The 15,517-nt window shown below is 37.1% G+C and overlaps 1 protein-coding gene across 10 annotated transcripts in view; it reads left to right on the top strand.

The window, feature by feature from the left end:
- Nucleotides 1-15,517, top strand: part of Zfr (zinc finger RNA binding protein) — a 67,887-nt gene that overhangs the window by 20,274 nt on the left and 32,096 nt on the right. For 7 of the 10 annotated variants that reach the window (XR_001781521.2, XR_001781520.2, XM_006520057.1 and 4 more), the window contains 6 exons: nt 69-213; nt 2,598-2,816; nt 8,313-8,560; nt 11,692-11,883; nt 12,337-12,628; nt 14,965-15,161. Coding sequence is in view for 7 of the 10 variants with exons in the window: in XM_006520057.1 (XP_006520120.1) it covers nt 69-213; nt 2,598-2,816; nt 8,313-8,560; nt 11,692-11,883; nt 12,337-12,628; nt 14,965-15,161 (1,293 nt within the window). In the remaining 3 variants the exon portion in view is untranslated. The remainder of the gene's footprint in view (nt 1-68; nt 214-2,597; nt 2,817-8,312; nt 8,561-11,691; nt 11,884-12,336; nt 12,629-14,964; nt 15,162-15,517) is intronic. The other 3 variants (XR_001781522.2, XM_006520059.2, NM_001358823.1) reach the window with 1 other exon arrangement.

Genomic DNA, 15,517 nt, shown 5'->3' on the forward strand with positions numbered 1-15,517 from the left:
CAGTAAGGATTTTTTTTCCTGCCACTTAAGTCAAGCCTTTTTGTTTTTGTTTCATTTCTTCTCTTTAGGACTCATATTCGTATGTAAGATCCACAGCCCCTGCTGTAGCTTATGATAGTAAGCAGTACTACCAACAGCCAACAGCAACTGCTGCTGCTGTAGCTGCTGCTGCCCAGCCTCAGCCTTCTGTTGCTGAAACCTACTATCAGACAGGTGGGCTTTATGAACATACAGTTCTATTATAAGTTATTGGAGTATATGATTTGTGGTAATCTAATGAAGACAAACTGCAAGGTCTGGCTATAATGGTTCTGTCTGTTTCTTTGTTTTTTGACTACTATAATGCCATTGAGTCACAAAGAGAGATAGATGATTAGGAGAAAAGTAGGTGCCCCTTTGTTCTGGAAGTGTATGCTGCTAGTGGTTTACAGCATAGGGCTCCCCTCTTGCTGTAACAGACAGCTCTAGTAATCAATGGTACTTTTATGGATCCATATTTTTATCTGTAATGATAGGTGGTTCAGTTACCAACCACTGATAATGGGTTTCCCTCCTTCGGTTTGTAAAGCAGTTTGTTAAACAGCCCACACACACCTCTAACCTAGTTCACTGTTGTGGTTAGAGCATTGAGCCAGCAACATCCACTGGACATCAATAATGTTGAGCACAGTGCATATAATAGCTCAGATGCAGAAAGTTGTTTATCTGTATAGAAGCCTCCATGTTTGTAGACTTTAAAGGATGGACTTGCTATATAGAGGGAGACTTGAGAAGTTCACCAAAAAGTTTTGTTTTAAGAAAAGACAGCAACAAGCAAAAACATTTTTAAGGAGCTAGGAATATAGCACAGTTGGGAGAGTGTTTGCCTTGTATGCATGATGCCCTATGTTCAGATCCACAACACCAGATAAAATAGGCATGGTGACACATGTCTGTAATCCCAGCATTCTGTAGTGGGAAGCAAAAGGGCCAGGAGTTGAAGACTGTCCTCAGCTACATAACAGATTTGATGCTCGTTAAAATTGAGCAATATCTTATTTTGAAGGTGGATTAGAATCTTGGTTTTAGGAGAAAAAAAAGTCAAATTGGTTTTCCTATTACCGGCAGAAAGTAATATTCCCCCTCCATCTCTGCTCTTTATATATAATCTACTCTGAAGTATGAAGTAGTTGACCATATCTCTTCAGGGTCCCTGGATTTTTGATTTTGCATATCTCTTAAAAGTGATTGAAAACAATTTGGAAGATGGGCATCTACATACTTAGGGTTCTAGCACTTGGGAAGCTGAATTGGAATTCATGAATTTGAGGGTAGACTGGACAATCTAGTAATAATAAGACCCTGTTTCAGAATATATATACATATATATATGTATGTATGTATGGGTATGAGTTACATTGGCTGGCCTTTTTAGAGTCACTTTTCTGTTTATTTGTATGCATAATAATCTTTCCTGAGCTTCATGTTATCCCAAGGTTCCTCTTTTGCTTAAGAGTGCTGAGTTATGTAAGAGTCAGAACATCTGACTAATTTTAAGTTTTGACATTGACTTTAGTCATTTGGTTCTTGAATATTGGGTTTTTCTGTAAAATGCTATTTTAATCTATATTGTTTCCGATCAGATATAGATAAACTTTAAAATATCCTAACTGAGCATCAGATAAGTTTTAATGTCTGGTATTTGAGCATTTCTCAGAAATGAAATCATTAGTGTGATTAATAGTAATTAATCGTTGATTCATAAGATTTTTTTTTAATGTTTTGTTTTGAATGTTGTCAAAGACAAGTTTAGTAAAACATGAATAGAAGCCATTTAAGAATAGCTTTTCTCTGGCTAGTGAGATGGCTCAGTGGTTAAGAGCACTGTCTGCTCTTCCAAAGGTCCCGTGTTCAAATCCCAGCAACCACATGGTGGCTCACAACCACCGTAATGAAATCTGATGCCCTCTTCTGGAGTGTCTGAAGACAGCTACAGTGTACTTACATATAATAAATAAATGAATCTTTAAAAAAATAAAACGCCTGACAGTAAAGCGACTCTTCTCACAGACATGCTTTTCTCTCAGTGCTCTGTGCAGGTTGGACCCTCCTTAAAAAAAAAAAAGCTTTTCTCAAGAACTTGATAAGTAGTAGCTTTGAGTTGGAGTTAAATTCACTGAGTAAGTCAGCAAAATAGAATTGATGGTATATGAGTAGGTTTCAGGATTAAACTGAAATTTTTAATCTTAATTAAATTTAATGAAATGCAAATTTAGCTCTTTGTTCTGTTTGCAACATTAAGCATTTCAGGTATACTGATTGATTTAAATATATACATATCCACACGTTATACAAAAACAGTCGTTTATTAAAAAAATACTGCTGTTCTGGTTGTAATTCTGATGAATTGTCATGCCAGAGATGTAGTGACATTTGGGGAAAGGTAGTAGATGAATTAAATGTTTATTCATATTCATAGTCAGAATTGTATCATTGTTGCTCACAAAAAATGCTAGCACTTGTGTCAGCTATGGTTGTTAGTTTTTAAGTATATGGTTACAATGGTTTTCTGCATTGTACTTAACCCTTTTCTTTTTCTTGTGTCTTTCTTGCTTTAGCCCCTAAAGCAGGTTATAGCCAAGGTGCAACACAGTATACTCAAGCGCAGCAAGCTCGGCAAGTGACAGCCATAAAACCAGCCACACCAAGTCCAGCTACCACTACTTTCTCCATTTATCCTGTGTCCTCCACTGTACAACCGGTGGCAGCTGCAGCTACTGTGGTACCATCCTATACTCAGAGTGCTACTTACAGTACCACAGCAGTTACTTATTCTGGTAAGACTGACAAGCTGTGTTTAGATGGATAAACAAATTGCAAAGCATTGATTAGAAATTGTCCTGATTTTCTCTGGAATTATTTTGCTTAAAGTAGCAGTTACTGGATTAATTGATTGTTGTTAATATAAATATTTGTACATAATTTAACAAAAGGTCCATACTATAAGCAATGTTGTGGTGGTGGTGGTAGAAGCCCTTAGCAGAATATACTGCCATTTGGGGGGATTTGAAAGCTAGTCCTGTGTTCTGACCTAGTCTTTCAGTTAGAAAAGGAAAGGACAGTCTTCTGCAGGATTGCTTTCTCATAGTGAATTCGAAAACTCAACGTTAACACTTAGGCAAATTATTTATACTTTTTCTTTTGATTCTTGTTATTTCTTTATATTTATTGTCAGAAATGGTCCCCGAAAATATTGGCAACTTTTTAAAAATATCATCTAGTGACAGGACACGCTTGTCTTAACCACGACGTTTGATTTCTGACTGAGATAGATAATATTGCAGAGGTGTGAAGTGCACGTGTGTTTTTGTGGGCTTTGTACTTCTTTGTGTGTATTGCTTGTGCTGCTTGTGCTCCTTAGTGTTCTGTCATCATGTTCTTTGGAGGCTCTAAGGTGACACAGGCAGTTTTAGTTAGTATGTTTTTGCTACTTTGCTTGTGCCCTGAGTATCAGAAGCCTACCTAGCTCGTGAATCTTAAAAGGTACCTGGTTTTTTCCTCATAATGTCTTCTCCCTGACTTGAGGAACACAGTGGAACTAGGCAAGGCAGTAGTTTTTGGAAGAGCAGCTCACCATGTTTCTAGATGAGCCTCTGTGTGTGCGCAGAGCCTGTGTACTTGGATGTGGTGCTGTCTTTCTTATCATGGCAGCAGTGGAAACAGGCGGAAATGAGGAGGCAGGAGAAGTTGGGGGGGGAGGGGGGCTGATTAAACAAAGTAGACACTCATTGTTCATTAACAGTAAAGACATGGTCCAGGATTTTCCTTATTTAGGGGATAAATCTTTTCATATTTTAAGATACTATTTCTACTCAAATAGAACTTCTGGTTAAGTAATTGCTGCTTTGGTTGGTTAATTGCAATTGTAGCCAGGATTATTACAATAGAATATTATTGGATATCTTTTAAATGTCTGCATTATCTTCAGTCATGACTGCCTTCTTGAATATGTTTTGTAATATGTAATCATGAAATCTAGTACTTTGCACTGAGTTCTTCAGAAAGTATTTCCTATGAGTGTGTGTGTGTGTGTGTGTGTGTGTGTGTGTGTGTGTGTGTATTCTTTATACATAGCCACAGTGTCAAGAATTCTCAGATGACCTGACTCTACTTTAATACTTAGTATACTTTAATGACAACTTTAAAACGTCGTTTTATTGGTGTGTGTGTGTGTGTGTGTGTGTGTGCGCACACGCGCTCGTACAGGTCAGAGGACAACTTGCAGGAGTTAGCTCTCCCTTCTACCATGTGGACCATAGGGATTGAGCTCAGAGGATCAGATTTGGCTATAAACTCCCCAGCCCCAGCTCTAATGACAACAACTTTTCTTTCTATTTTACTTGTTTGACTGGGCTTCTTTGGCTGCCCTGGAACTTGGTCTGTAGACCAGGCATGTGCATAGTGAGCCACAATTCTAAAATAGGAAGTCAAACATGGGCACTATCTAATATATAAATTTCTGATTAAACTTGGTATTTTGTTTTGTCTTCAGATGAGCTTAGTTAGTGTGAGTCTGTGTTTATTTCTTCCTAATGTAAGCACTTTTTTTTTTGTCCAACAATCTGAGTGGTTTGGTTTGAGACATGATCTCAGTGTTCCTGATTGATGACGGCATAGAATTAGAAATATAGCATAGGCAGGCTTTATGTTCATTGTGATCTTCCTGCCTTGTCTACGTGCTGACTGAGATTTTAAGTATTCACCATCAAACCCGGTGTTGATTTATATTTTCTTTCTTCCTTTTTTAACATTTATTTACTTGGGTAAAGAAGGGTGCACAGGCAATGACATGTGTCAGTATTCATTCTTTGTATTTAGGTTCAGCCAGCCTTTTAAGTAAAGAAAAACTATTTTGAGTGTTCTTTCTGTTCGATTGCATCAGGAACATGTTACAATAGTGCCTTTATTTCTAATCTATGATACCATCACAGGTTTAGGTATTGCCTCTCAGGTATCTCCATTAATAAGATAACTTTTCTTCTTATAATTAAGTAATCAATCTATGGGCCTGTTGTCCAGCTACCTGCTGCAGGTTGTCATATTCATGTGTGTATGTGTGTGTGTAATTTCTTTGGAGGCTGTTCGATATTTTTTTGTTTAACATGATGTTCCTTAAGGATTCTATGTCAAGGAGTCCCCTCCACTTGGGTACTATAGAATCCTTTTATTATACAGTGTGTTGTAGTCCATTGACTACTGTCTTTTGGGGACATTATTTTCATGAATTTGACCAATGGGGTCCTTTTATTCCTGAGTCTTTTTAACATTCCCAAATTAGTCAATGTGCACTTTTAAGATTTCTTTCCCTGGACCAAAAAAAAAAGCAAGCAACCATTTCCTTAGGGATCCTTATGGTTTCTTATAAATGGGCATATCATTTAGAAGCTTTGAGTGTTTTATAGTATTTTATTCTCTGGATAATACTGTATTTTGATGTGAGTATGGGGAGCATTTGTAATGTTTTTATGCTGTTCTATAAGTTTTTTATATTTAGTGGGAGGGGCAAGCAGTGTAGCTGTGTGGATGTCACAGGACAGCTGGGAGTTGTCAGCTTGGGGGCTAGAGAGATGACTTAGTGGTTTAGAGTATTTATTACTCTTGTAGAGGACCCAAATAGGGTTCCCAGCTCCAAAGAATTCAGCCCATCTGGTCTCCCCAGGCACTTGCACCAGCATTGACATACACATATGTCCTCCTAACACAGAGAGTGGCATTTTATCATGTGTGCCCTAGGAAGTGATCCGTCAGGGCAATGTGCATACCTACCGCTTCAAACACCATTCCTTTGTGTTCAAATAATCAAATACCTCACAGCTAACTATCTTGAAATATTTTCTGTTATTAACCAGAATCATCCTGCTATATATATTAAACATTAGAAGATATCTTGCCTGCACCTTAAATGCCACACTGTATACTTTAAACACTATTTTATATACTAGAATATTATACAGTAACAGTGTCAATCAAAAATAAAATTGGTGAGCCAGCACGATGGCTCAGTAAAGATGATTGCCACCAGGCTGTAAATTTTAAAAAGTACCTGTTTTTAATAGTGTGTATACATTGGTGTCTGTTAGAGTAAGGGTAGTAATGCCTGCCTTATGATGTCTTCCTAAACTGTATCTGCCACACTGCGTTCCATATGGTGGACTCTCAGATTTAAACAATACTCACCTCTAAGGTGTTTGTGGTCAGCTAAGTTTCATTTTTGCTATTTCTGTGAGGCCTTGGTTTCCAATATTGATTTTTAAAAGATGATTTTATGTCAGAAACATGTTTTTAATTATTAATAATATAAAAGTAACTTTACTGGTTTTGTTTTTTAGTTTATCTTTTTATATTAATTTATTTTCTAATCATGTTGCCCAGGCTGGCCTGAGCTCCAAGTCTCAAATGTTATCCTGTCTCAGTTTTCCAAGTAGCTGAGACTCTGCATGTATCACCATACCTGCCAGCTAAATTGATTTTACTCAGCAGGTTTGAGACCCAGTTCTGGTTCTGGTTCTGTGTGTGCACTTGCACTCAGGTATGCACAGGTATACACTTGTCATATGGAAGTCACAGGACAGCATTTAGAAGTTGGTTGTCTCCTTTCCCCATTGATTCCAGGGATTGAATTCAGTTTATCAGACATGAGCAGCAAATGCAAACCTCTAAGCTATCTTATAAGCCTTTTGTGGCTCTTTATAGTGAAATTTAAACTGATGTTCTGACTATATATTTGAAAGCACCATTTGTGCTTTTTTGTATTGTTTTGAGTTTTTTGTTGTTTTGGTTTGAAAAGTAGAAGATGATATTAATAGGACTGCCTAATAAAATTCATTGAACTATAGAATTTTTCTTAAGACCAATCAAGTATTCTCTTATCTGATCACGTGGTTATCACTGGTATATCTATCTGCCTTTTTCTTTTTTCCGGTGTTTTCTTCTAACACATTTTCTTATCTTAAAATTTCATTAGTGTTTTATAATCTGATAATTTGACAAAAATTTAAAAAGGCTTTTCTAAAAAAGTTGTCTGATTTCTTTTTCTGTGTTAACTTTGTCAGTTTAGAGTGTCTTTGGATTCTGGTTACTCATATATCTTAGCTCCTGTCTTCCAATTCATTCATTCATTCATTTCATTTCATTTCATTTCGTGTAGATGTATTTGAGTCAGTAGGTCAAAAGTCATTCGATTATAATAGATTAAAACACTATCCCTTCATACTCATTTTCTCCCCCTGCCCCGTTCTCCATACTCTCTCTGTACTGAGGTGCTATCTGCTATGCCATCTAGTGCTGAGCAGGAATTCCAGGCCCAGTTCTCTTGAGTTTTGTGCTGTTTTGCTGTCTTGGTCTTCCTTCACTTCTTGCCCACCTCTTATATATGTTTAAGGAGCTAAAGGAGTCTGAATGGTGAATAGGCAGTGCACTGAGTTTTAAGAAACCTGCTCATATATACGCCAAACTTCAAACTTAAAGTCTTCACTAAATATCAGTGTCTATGTATGTCCATTGTTGGTATAATGTGTTTATTCAGTATAGACTACCAACAGTGTAAATTAACAGAATCTATATAGTAAATCAGATAACCGTGCTGCTCTCATGTTTTGGAAGAAAGAACACTGTATTGATTCTTGGTCCATGGTCTTGTAACTTGTCCTTTTTTTTTTTAACTGAATTTTATTATGTTGCCTCCTAAATTTGCTTGCTCATTTCTTGTTTTTACCATTTATACAATCCATAAATTGGTCACTAGGACTTAAAATCTTATTCTCCTTATCTGTTATTGTCTTGGTTTGTCAGGTCGTATTATTTTAGGTTGTAAGCTTAACCTTTAGTGTCTGAGCCTTAACCTTTAACGTCTCCCCAGCCTAAATCTTACTTTATGAAGCGCTTCTGCATTTTTCATACTTTACGTTCTTCTTCAAAAGTCAGGGTTTTGTGAAATGTGCTCAGAGGGTCAATAGGTTCTGGAACCCACACAGTTGTCAAACACATTCCTTCGGTTGAGCAGTAAGCATCTTTTAAGTGAAGGGCAACATCTTATGCTTTTCTTATACATCTTTACAACACCTGACTGTCAAGTAAATATTTAAATGACTTGCTGTAGAAGGTTGGTAAGTCTGGGGGGAGGGAGAGATTTCATGAGATAAGATACATATATAATTGTAAATATGCACATGTAATCTACCTTTTGACATTTTTTGAATTTAAATTTATAATTGACATTTAACTTGTCCTTTTATAATCATATAACATAATCTTTGTTTCGTTTTATTTGTAAGGTACATCTTATTCAGGTTATGAAGCAGCCGTATATTCAGCTGCGTCTTCCTACTACCAACAGCAGCAGCAACAACAGAAGCAAGCAGCAGCAGCAGCTGCTGCTGCAGCAGCAACAGCTGCCTGGACAGGGACCACCTTTACTAAAAAAACACCATTCCAAAATAAACAACTGAAACCAAAACAGCCTCCCAAACCACCCCAGATTCATTATTGTGATGTTTGTAAGATCAGCTGTGCTGGACCACAGGTACTTATATTGTGTATTTACCATGAGTCTCCGTGGTTATTTTTCATAATTGAGTAGGGTTGATATTCTAACTCCTGTGCCTACAAAGCACATTCACATCTGTGTATTCTACACTCAGCAGCTCACCCATAAATCAAAAATGTGCATGTGGAAAACTACATTGGTGTGGAGTACCTACACTTTTTTTCCCTATTACTTTCTAAACTGAACAGTAAAACTGTTCAGTAAGATTTACAACAGGTATTACAAATAATCTATAGATTTTAATGTATGCAGGTGAAATAGATTATGTGCAATAATTTTGCTATTTTATTTAAAGAACTTGAGTGTGCTTGGATTTTGCAACAATTTCCTGCAGACACTGAGAGATGGCTGTATTTCACTAAACATTTCTTTGAAAGTCGTTTGTGTTGAAACACAAAAGCAATAATCAGGAAAACTGTAAAAGTGGCTATAAATGTTTGAAAAATAAGGAAATTGAGCCCTCCACCCATTCTAGGGTGCCTCCTTTGCTTTTTATATAAAACTTTAAAAGATTTTTAAAATTCCAATTATAAATTTTGATTGTATTTCTAATGAGTCTATTTTGTACATGTTTTATAGAATGTAACTTCTATAGCTCTCTCCACAAGGGGACTGGGAACATTGGAAATGAGAAAAGTTAAGAAAGATGACCTCCCGTGCTGGGGATACAAGGCAGTCAGTGAAGTGCTTGCCTCTGTTCTGAGCCGTAGACCCATCCCCACAACTACAGAATCAGACATGGTAGTTGCTGCACGCCTGTAATCCCAGTACTGAGAGGTAGAAACGTTTATTGTTGTCCTTGGCTATATAGTTAGTTTTAGGCCAGCTTTGGTGAGAGACCCTGTTTTCTTCTACTCACCTAAAAGAAGATCAACCTATGACAAATATGAGTCCTTTATTATTTTTTTCTTGTCATGGTTCTACCAGCTATACCTTAAAATGTTTGTTTTAAAGCATGGGTCTGTTAATGAATTCATCCCTTTCTAAACTCCACCTCTTTTGACTATTAAGAGAGCCCTGTTTTGTCAAGTATGGGGGCGTACACTTGTAATCCCAACAACTTGTACAGCAAAAGTAGGAAGATTTCACACGGTCAGCCTAGACTGCAAAACAAGAGCCTGTCTTAAAAAATGTTATGTAGGAATTTACATAAGAATTGGCTAGAGGGATGGCTCAGTGGTTAAGAGCACTTGATCTTATAGAAGCCTTGGGTTGGGTTTCCAGAGCTTTGTGCTAACTCACTTAACCACAGTTCCAGGGGTGTGGTGCCTCTTCCCTCTGAGGGTATCAGGCATGAATGCTTTTGATTTGTTTTCTGAAATTTTAGGGCTGGAGAGATGGCTCAGTGGTTAAAAGCACTGACTGTTCTTCTGATGGTCCTGAGTTCAAATCCCAGCAACCACATGGTGGCTCACAATCATCCATAATGAGATCTGACGCCCTCTTCTGATGCATCTGAAGACAGCTACAGTGTACTTAGATATAATAATAAATAAATCTTTCTTTAAAAAAAAATTTTAGCAGCTTGGCATATAAAAAGCATATTTGGGGAGAGTAGGTCAAATTTAACTCTTCACATATTTCTGTTTCCAGCTCTATTCTACCAGTATATCTCTCCACCCCCTTTTGAGACAGAAGACAGACAGACACAGGGTCTCACTATGTAGTGCTTGGCTCATCTTCCCTCTACAGCACCAACTCACTGTGTATGTAGACCAGGCTGGCCTCAAACTCACAGAGATCTGCCTGCCTCTCCTCCCAGGTGCTGGGATCAAAGGCGTGTGCCATTATGCTTGGCTTATATGTACTCTTTAATTTATCGGATTAATTTTGTTTTTAATACATAATCCTGCAATATTTTTTTTTGGTGTTTTCTGAATTATTGACACCTACTTAGTATTAAAATATATGTACTCGTATTCATTCTTAAGCAATCTGTTTAACTAGATTAAATATTAAAGTGCATTCAGATTTTCAAATTTAAATTTTATAAATATAACTTTTTATAAAGAACTACTATCATGCAGTAGTTTTGCAGATTAATTCTATAATCAGACTTGTGTAATGATTTTTTTAAGTTATTATTTTCTGTCCAGTGTTATACACAAGCAAAAAAAAAAAATAAAAGTTCTTAAAACTATGGGCAGTTTATCTTATATATAGTCTATTTATGAAAGTACTTTTGTAATTCAAAGCTATTGGGTTAAAAACAAAACAGCTCAGTAATGTTTTCCAAACAGACTTTCACAAGTTTGATCCCCAGAAGTCATGTGTAAAAGATGTCTCATGTTGCCTGAGCTTAGAATCCTAGTGTTCATTCAGAAAGCAGGGATAGTCAGATCCCAGGCACTCACTCCCTGGATGGTCTCAGGAAAACCTTGCCTACAGAAAGGCTGGGCTACCCTCTCAAACAGAAACATAGGTTGTGCTTGCTCTGTTTACTCTTCAGCACACACACACTCAAGCATGTGTACCCATACATAGAATATTGAAGAACATTGTTCTTAGAAGGTTAAAGATGTAGTCCCTGAATTCAGTCCTTGGTACCAAATAGCAAACTATTGTTAAATAACCTGCAGAGAATTACAGATCATCCATACAATCTCCCCTGTTCTTAAGTGCTTTGAAAATAGCAGATCTCATCCATGCTTTCCTCATTCTCTCCCCTTTTATTTTATTTAATTTATTTTGAGACAGTAAGTATACTATTACAAAGCCTGGGATAGCCTTGAACTCAATGATTCTCTTCCTCAGCCTACTGAGCACTTCTATTACAGGTCTGCACCACACACTTGTTGGATTATTTCTTTTGTTTTGGGCATCTGTTCGTTTGGTTTTGGTTTGTTTTTTTTTTTTTTTTTTTTTTTGTTTTTTTTTTTTTTTTTTTTTTTTTGAGACAGGGTCTCACCATGTAACTAGCTGGCCTGGAACTCACCATGTAGACCAGGCTGTTCTCAAACTCAATGCAGCTCAGTTCTGCCTCCTGAGTACTAAGATTAAAGGCATGTGCCAGTCAGCTTATGATCCCATTTTTAAATGAGTGTTAGAGGTCTGAAAATTGAATAGAATGTTATAGAAAGAAAATTTGTACTTTTTGTTCAAAACAGACTTATAAAGAGCACTTAGAAGGACAGAAACATAAAAAAAAGGAAGCCGCATTGAAAGCCTCTCAAAATACCAGCAGCAGCAACAACTCAACTCGTGGGACACAAAATCAGCTACGTTGCGAGCTCTGTGATGTGTCTTGTACAGGAGCAGATGCATATGCTGCCCACATTCGTGGTGCTAAGCATCAGAAAGTAGGTGTTTTGGTCCCCCCTCCCACCCACACACAGCCTTATGTCTACTCTGCTTACTTTCACTTTTCAACAGGGGTTTGAAAACACTTGACTTCCATTTTTGAAACCTTTGAGTGTGTTATAAACCTTGCTTAAATGTTAACATACATCACGGTAACATCAAATAGTCATTGCTTAAAAGACAAACACTAGCGACCTTTAAGTTGAGTTAAACCACTTGCTTTACAATTTGGGATTCATTCATTTGTCTTGATTAACTACAGACTGATTTGCTTATAGACAAGTCCTTTCATCAATAAACACAGATGTTAAAATGAGTTTTGTCTATAACTGAAAAAAACATAGCAAAGAAAATTAAGTTTTGATTTTCACTTTATAGTCTTACTCAGACAAACTTTTTAAAAGACAACAACACATTTGAGTTTCCTGACAGGTGTGCTTTTTGTTTTGTAGGTGGTTAAATTACACACAAAACTTGGTAAACCTATTCCTTCAACGGAACCAAATGTTGTTAGCCAAGCTACTTCTTCAACAGCTGCATCTGCTTCAAAACCAACTGCCTCTCCTTCAAGTATTGGCGCAAGCAATTGTACTCTGAACACGTCATCAATTGCAACTTCTTCAGTGAAAGGTCTTTCAACTACAGGAAACTCGTCTCTTAATAGTACATCCAACACTAAAGTGTCAGCGATACCTACCAATATGGCTGCCAAGAAAACATCTACACCCAAAATAAACTTTGTTGGCAAGTACTAAAGATTGATTCTTTGTGTTCCTCCTAACTGTCAGAGTGGTTTTTCTTTTCCATTGTATTGCTGGCTATTGAACCCTTATGTGTGCCAGGCAAACACTGAATGGCTAAGCAGCCTCTGTTCTCTCTGCTCTCTAAACAATAAATACACAGTCAGATACCCTTTCTGACACCTATTGCAAGACTCAGCGGGTACCGCATTTCTTAAGAGCCAAGCATGTCTCATACCTGTAGTATCGATACTTGGGAGTCTGATGAGTCAGAAGGATTGCTGAAAGTTTGACACCAGCCTGCATTTGGCTCCAGGCTAGAATAAGCTATTACGATAAAAACTAAAAAGCAAACAGACAAACAAACAAACAAACAAAATCAGCTCCTGCCAGATCCACTGGTCAGTTTTGGTTTCATCCTATTGACCGCTTTAACTTAAACTTGACATAATTGACTGCTATACCTTAAACCTAAAATAAATCTTAGTTTCTAGCATATATGTCCATCCATCGCTTTTGGGGGGTGGTATCTTACTGATTCTCTACCCATGTTTTTGTTAAATGGCATTATTCCTAAAATTGTGGTTCTGTGTCTCATCTCTGTGTGCAATAGCATCCTTAGGCAATTTCATGCATTCTAGTGTATGCAGCTATAAAAATCTGGCAATATCAGAATCCCACCTGAGTTTGAGAATCATATTTTGGTTGCTTGCTGATCTTCTAATAGATATCCCCTTTCTATTGTGTCCCATTACAAGGATACTACAAAATACTCATTAAAAATGACTGATTTTTCCCCCTTTTTTAAAGGGAGAGCTTCACTAACATTATTCCTTCTTTTTAGTTGCCTTTTCCCTGTTGCTATTTCCTTATCTATACAGTGCCTTTCCTATATTTATTCTCTTCAAAATAATCTCTGTGTTCTTGTTAGTGTACCTTCTCTTTTAAAATCTTCACTGGCCGGCCTTTATATGTAGGATAAAGTCTATTAATGACTGTGTCATCCAAGCCTCTATAACTGACCTGTACCTCCTCTCTTCCCTTTATGTCAGCTCCACCTGGGGAGGAGCTGATGCTACAGCACTGACTTTCTTCCTTTGTACATGCTGCACTTTGTGTTTAGACATTACTCTCTTGCATCTTGACTGTTCATTCTCAATGGTAGTCTCTCAAAGCACAGTTCAGATGACACAGCCTTTGTGAAGTCATTTCTACCAGATGAGGGGGCTTGTGACTCTTCTGCTTCACTCTTACAACATTCAGCTTCTACTTAGCACAGGACATTAGGAATGCTTGTGCCTTCCTTTAAATTATGAGCAGCTCAATCATAGTTGCATTGACTTTTACTTTTTTTATTATTTACTTATATTTAGAGATTTATTTATTTATTTATTTGTTATATGTAAGTACACTGTAGCGGACTTAGACACACCAGAAGAGGGCATTAGATTCCATTACAAATGGTTGTGAGCCACAGTGTGGTTGCTAAAATTTGAACTCAGGATCTCTGGAAGAGCAGTTAGTGCTCTTAACTGTGGAGCCTTCTCTCCAGCCTGTCTTATACTTTTTAGTACAGTTTTGCTAAAGTTGTTATTTGACAATTTCTTACATGTGTATAAAATTGTCTTGTTCTTTTGGTACCTACTTAGCTTTAAGATCATTAACAGTATGTTATTCTCCTGAATATGTTAAATTTAATTGGTTAAAGTAAAAGCAGTGATTTGTAGGGTTTTTTGTTTTGTTTTGTTTTTCCATATTTGAGGCTATTCACACTTTGAATTTAGAATAAAAACAGATGCAAGCTGGGAAGACCAAGACCACAGTGGGTAAAAGATATGCCAAGCCTGATGACTCCAGTCCCTGTTAGCATATGGTAGGAGAGAGGAAAACCTGACATGTGCTTATGGCCAACACAGACTGAATATGTAGTTCCATTGAAGCTTGCCTAGCATGTATAAACCTGGGCTCAATCCCCGCCCCCACATCAACTCCACATTTGGGAGGTAGTGAACTGCCAGAAATGATAATGCCCATGTCAGAGATGAAAAAAACAGGATAAAACACTGTGGAGAGGTGGGGATAGATAAATACCAGTTTGTTATTAATCACAGTTTAGGGAGTTCAATATCAGTATAAACACAGGTTATATTTAATCCCTTTTCATGTTCCTCTGTTCAGTTTGGAATCTAAATGTTAGGAGAACCAAAATGGGATACCTCTTTTGCATAAAGTTTAGTTAGTAGTAGTAGTAGTAGTAGTAAAGATTGCGTTTAAGTTTCATCCTAATGGGTTTATACATTTATACAGTGATAAGATTACTATAATTTTTTGCTTTTTTAGGTGGAAATAAGCTACAGTCAACAGGAAATAAAACGGAAGACTTAAAAGGAATTGACTGTGTTAAGAATACTCCTGCTGCCTCTGCTGTGCAGATTCCAGAAGTAAAGCAAGATGCAGGGTCAGAACCAGTCACACCTGCGTCCCTTGCTGCTCTGCAGAGTGATGTACAACCAGTGGGACATGATTATGTTGAAGAGGTATTGATCTGAGTAATCATTGCTCCAAAATTATGCAAAAGGAAAAATGTGTCAAATAATATCCAGCTTTATTTTAGATTTCAGTTACCTATAAAATTAAGGTTGATAATCTGATTTATACCATTCATTTGGTTTCCTTAGCTGACTAGGACAGTCCCTGTTTTCACGTTAAGTAAGCACAGTAAATAAGTAAAGGAACAAGGGAACATCCCACAGGCTTGAATTAATAGTTGCTATGAACAGAAGGATCATATAGTAGTGTTGTGTAACACTACAGTTTGCTATTACTCTATAGGAAGGCATGTATACATTTCCAAGGACTAATTTAGGTCTTTGAAATTGGGGTGTTTGCCCAT

This window comes from Mus musculus, chromosome 15 (assembly GCF_000001635.26).
Source record: "Mus musculus strain C57BL/6J chromosome 15, GRCm38.p6 C57BL/6J".
Lineage (NCBI taxonomy): Eukaryota > Metazoa > Chordata > Mammalia > Rodentia > Muridae > Mus > Mus musculus.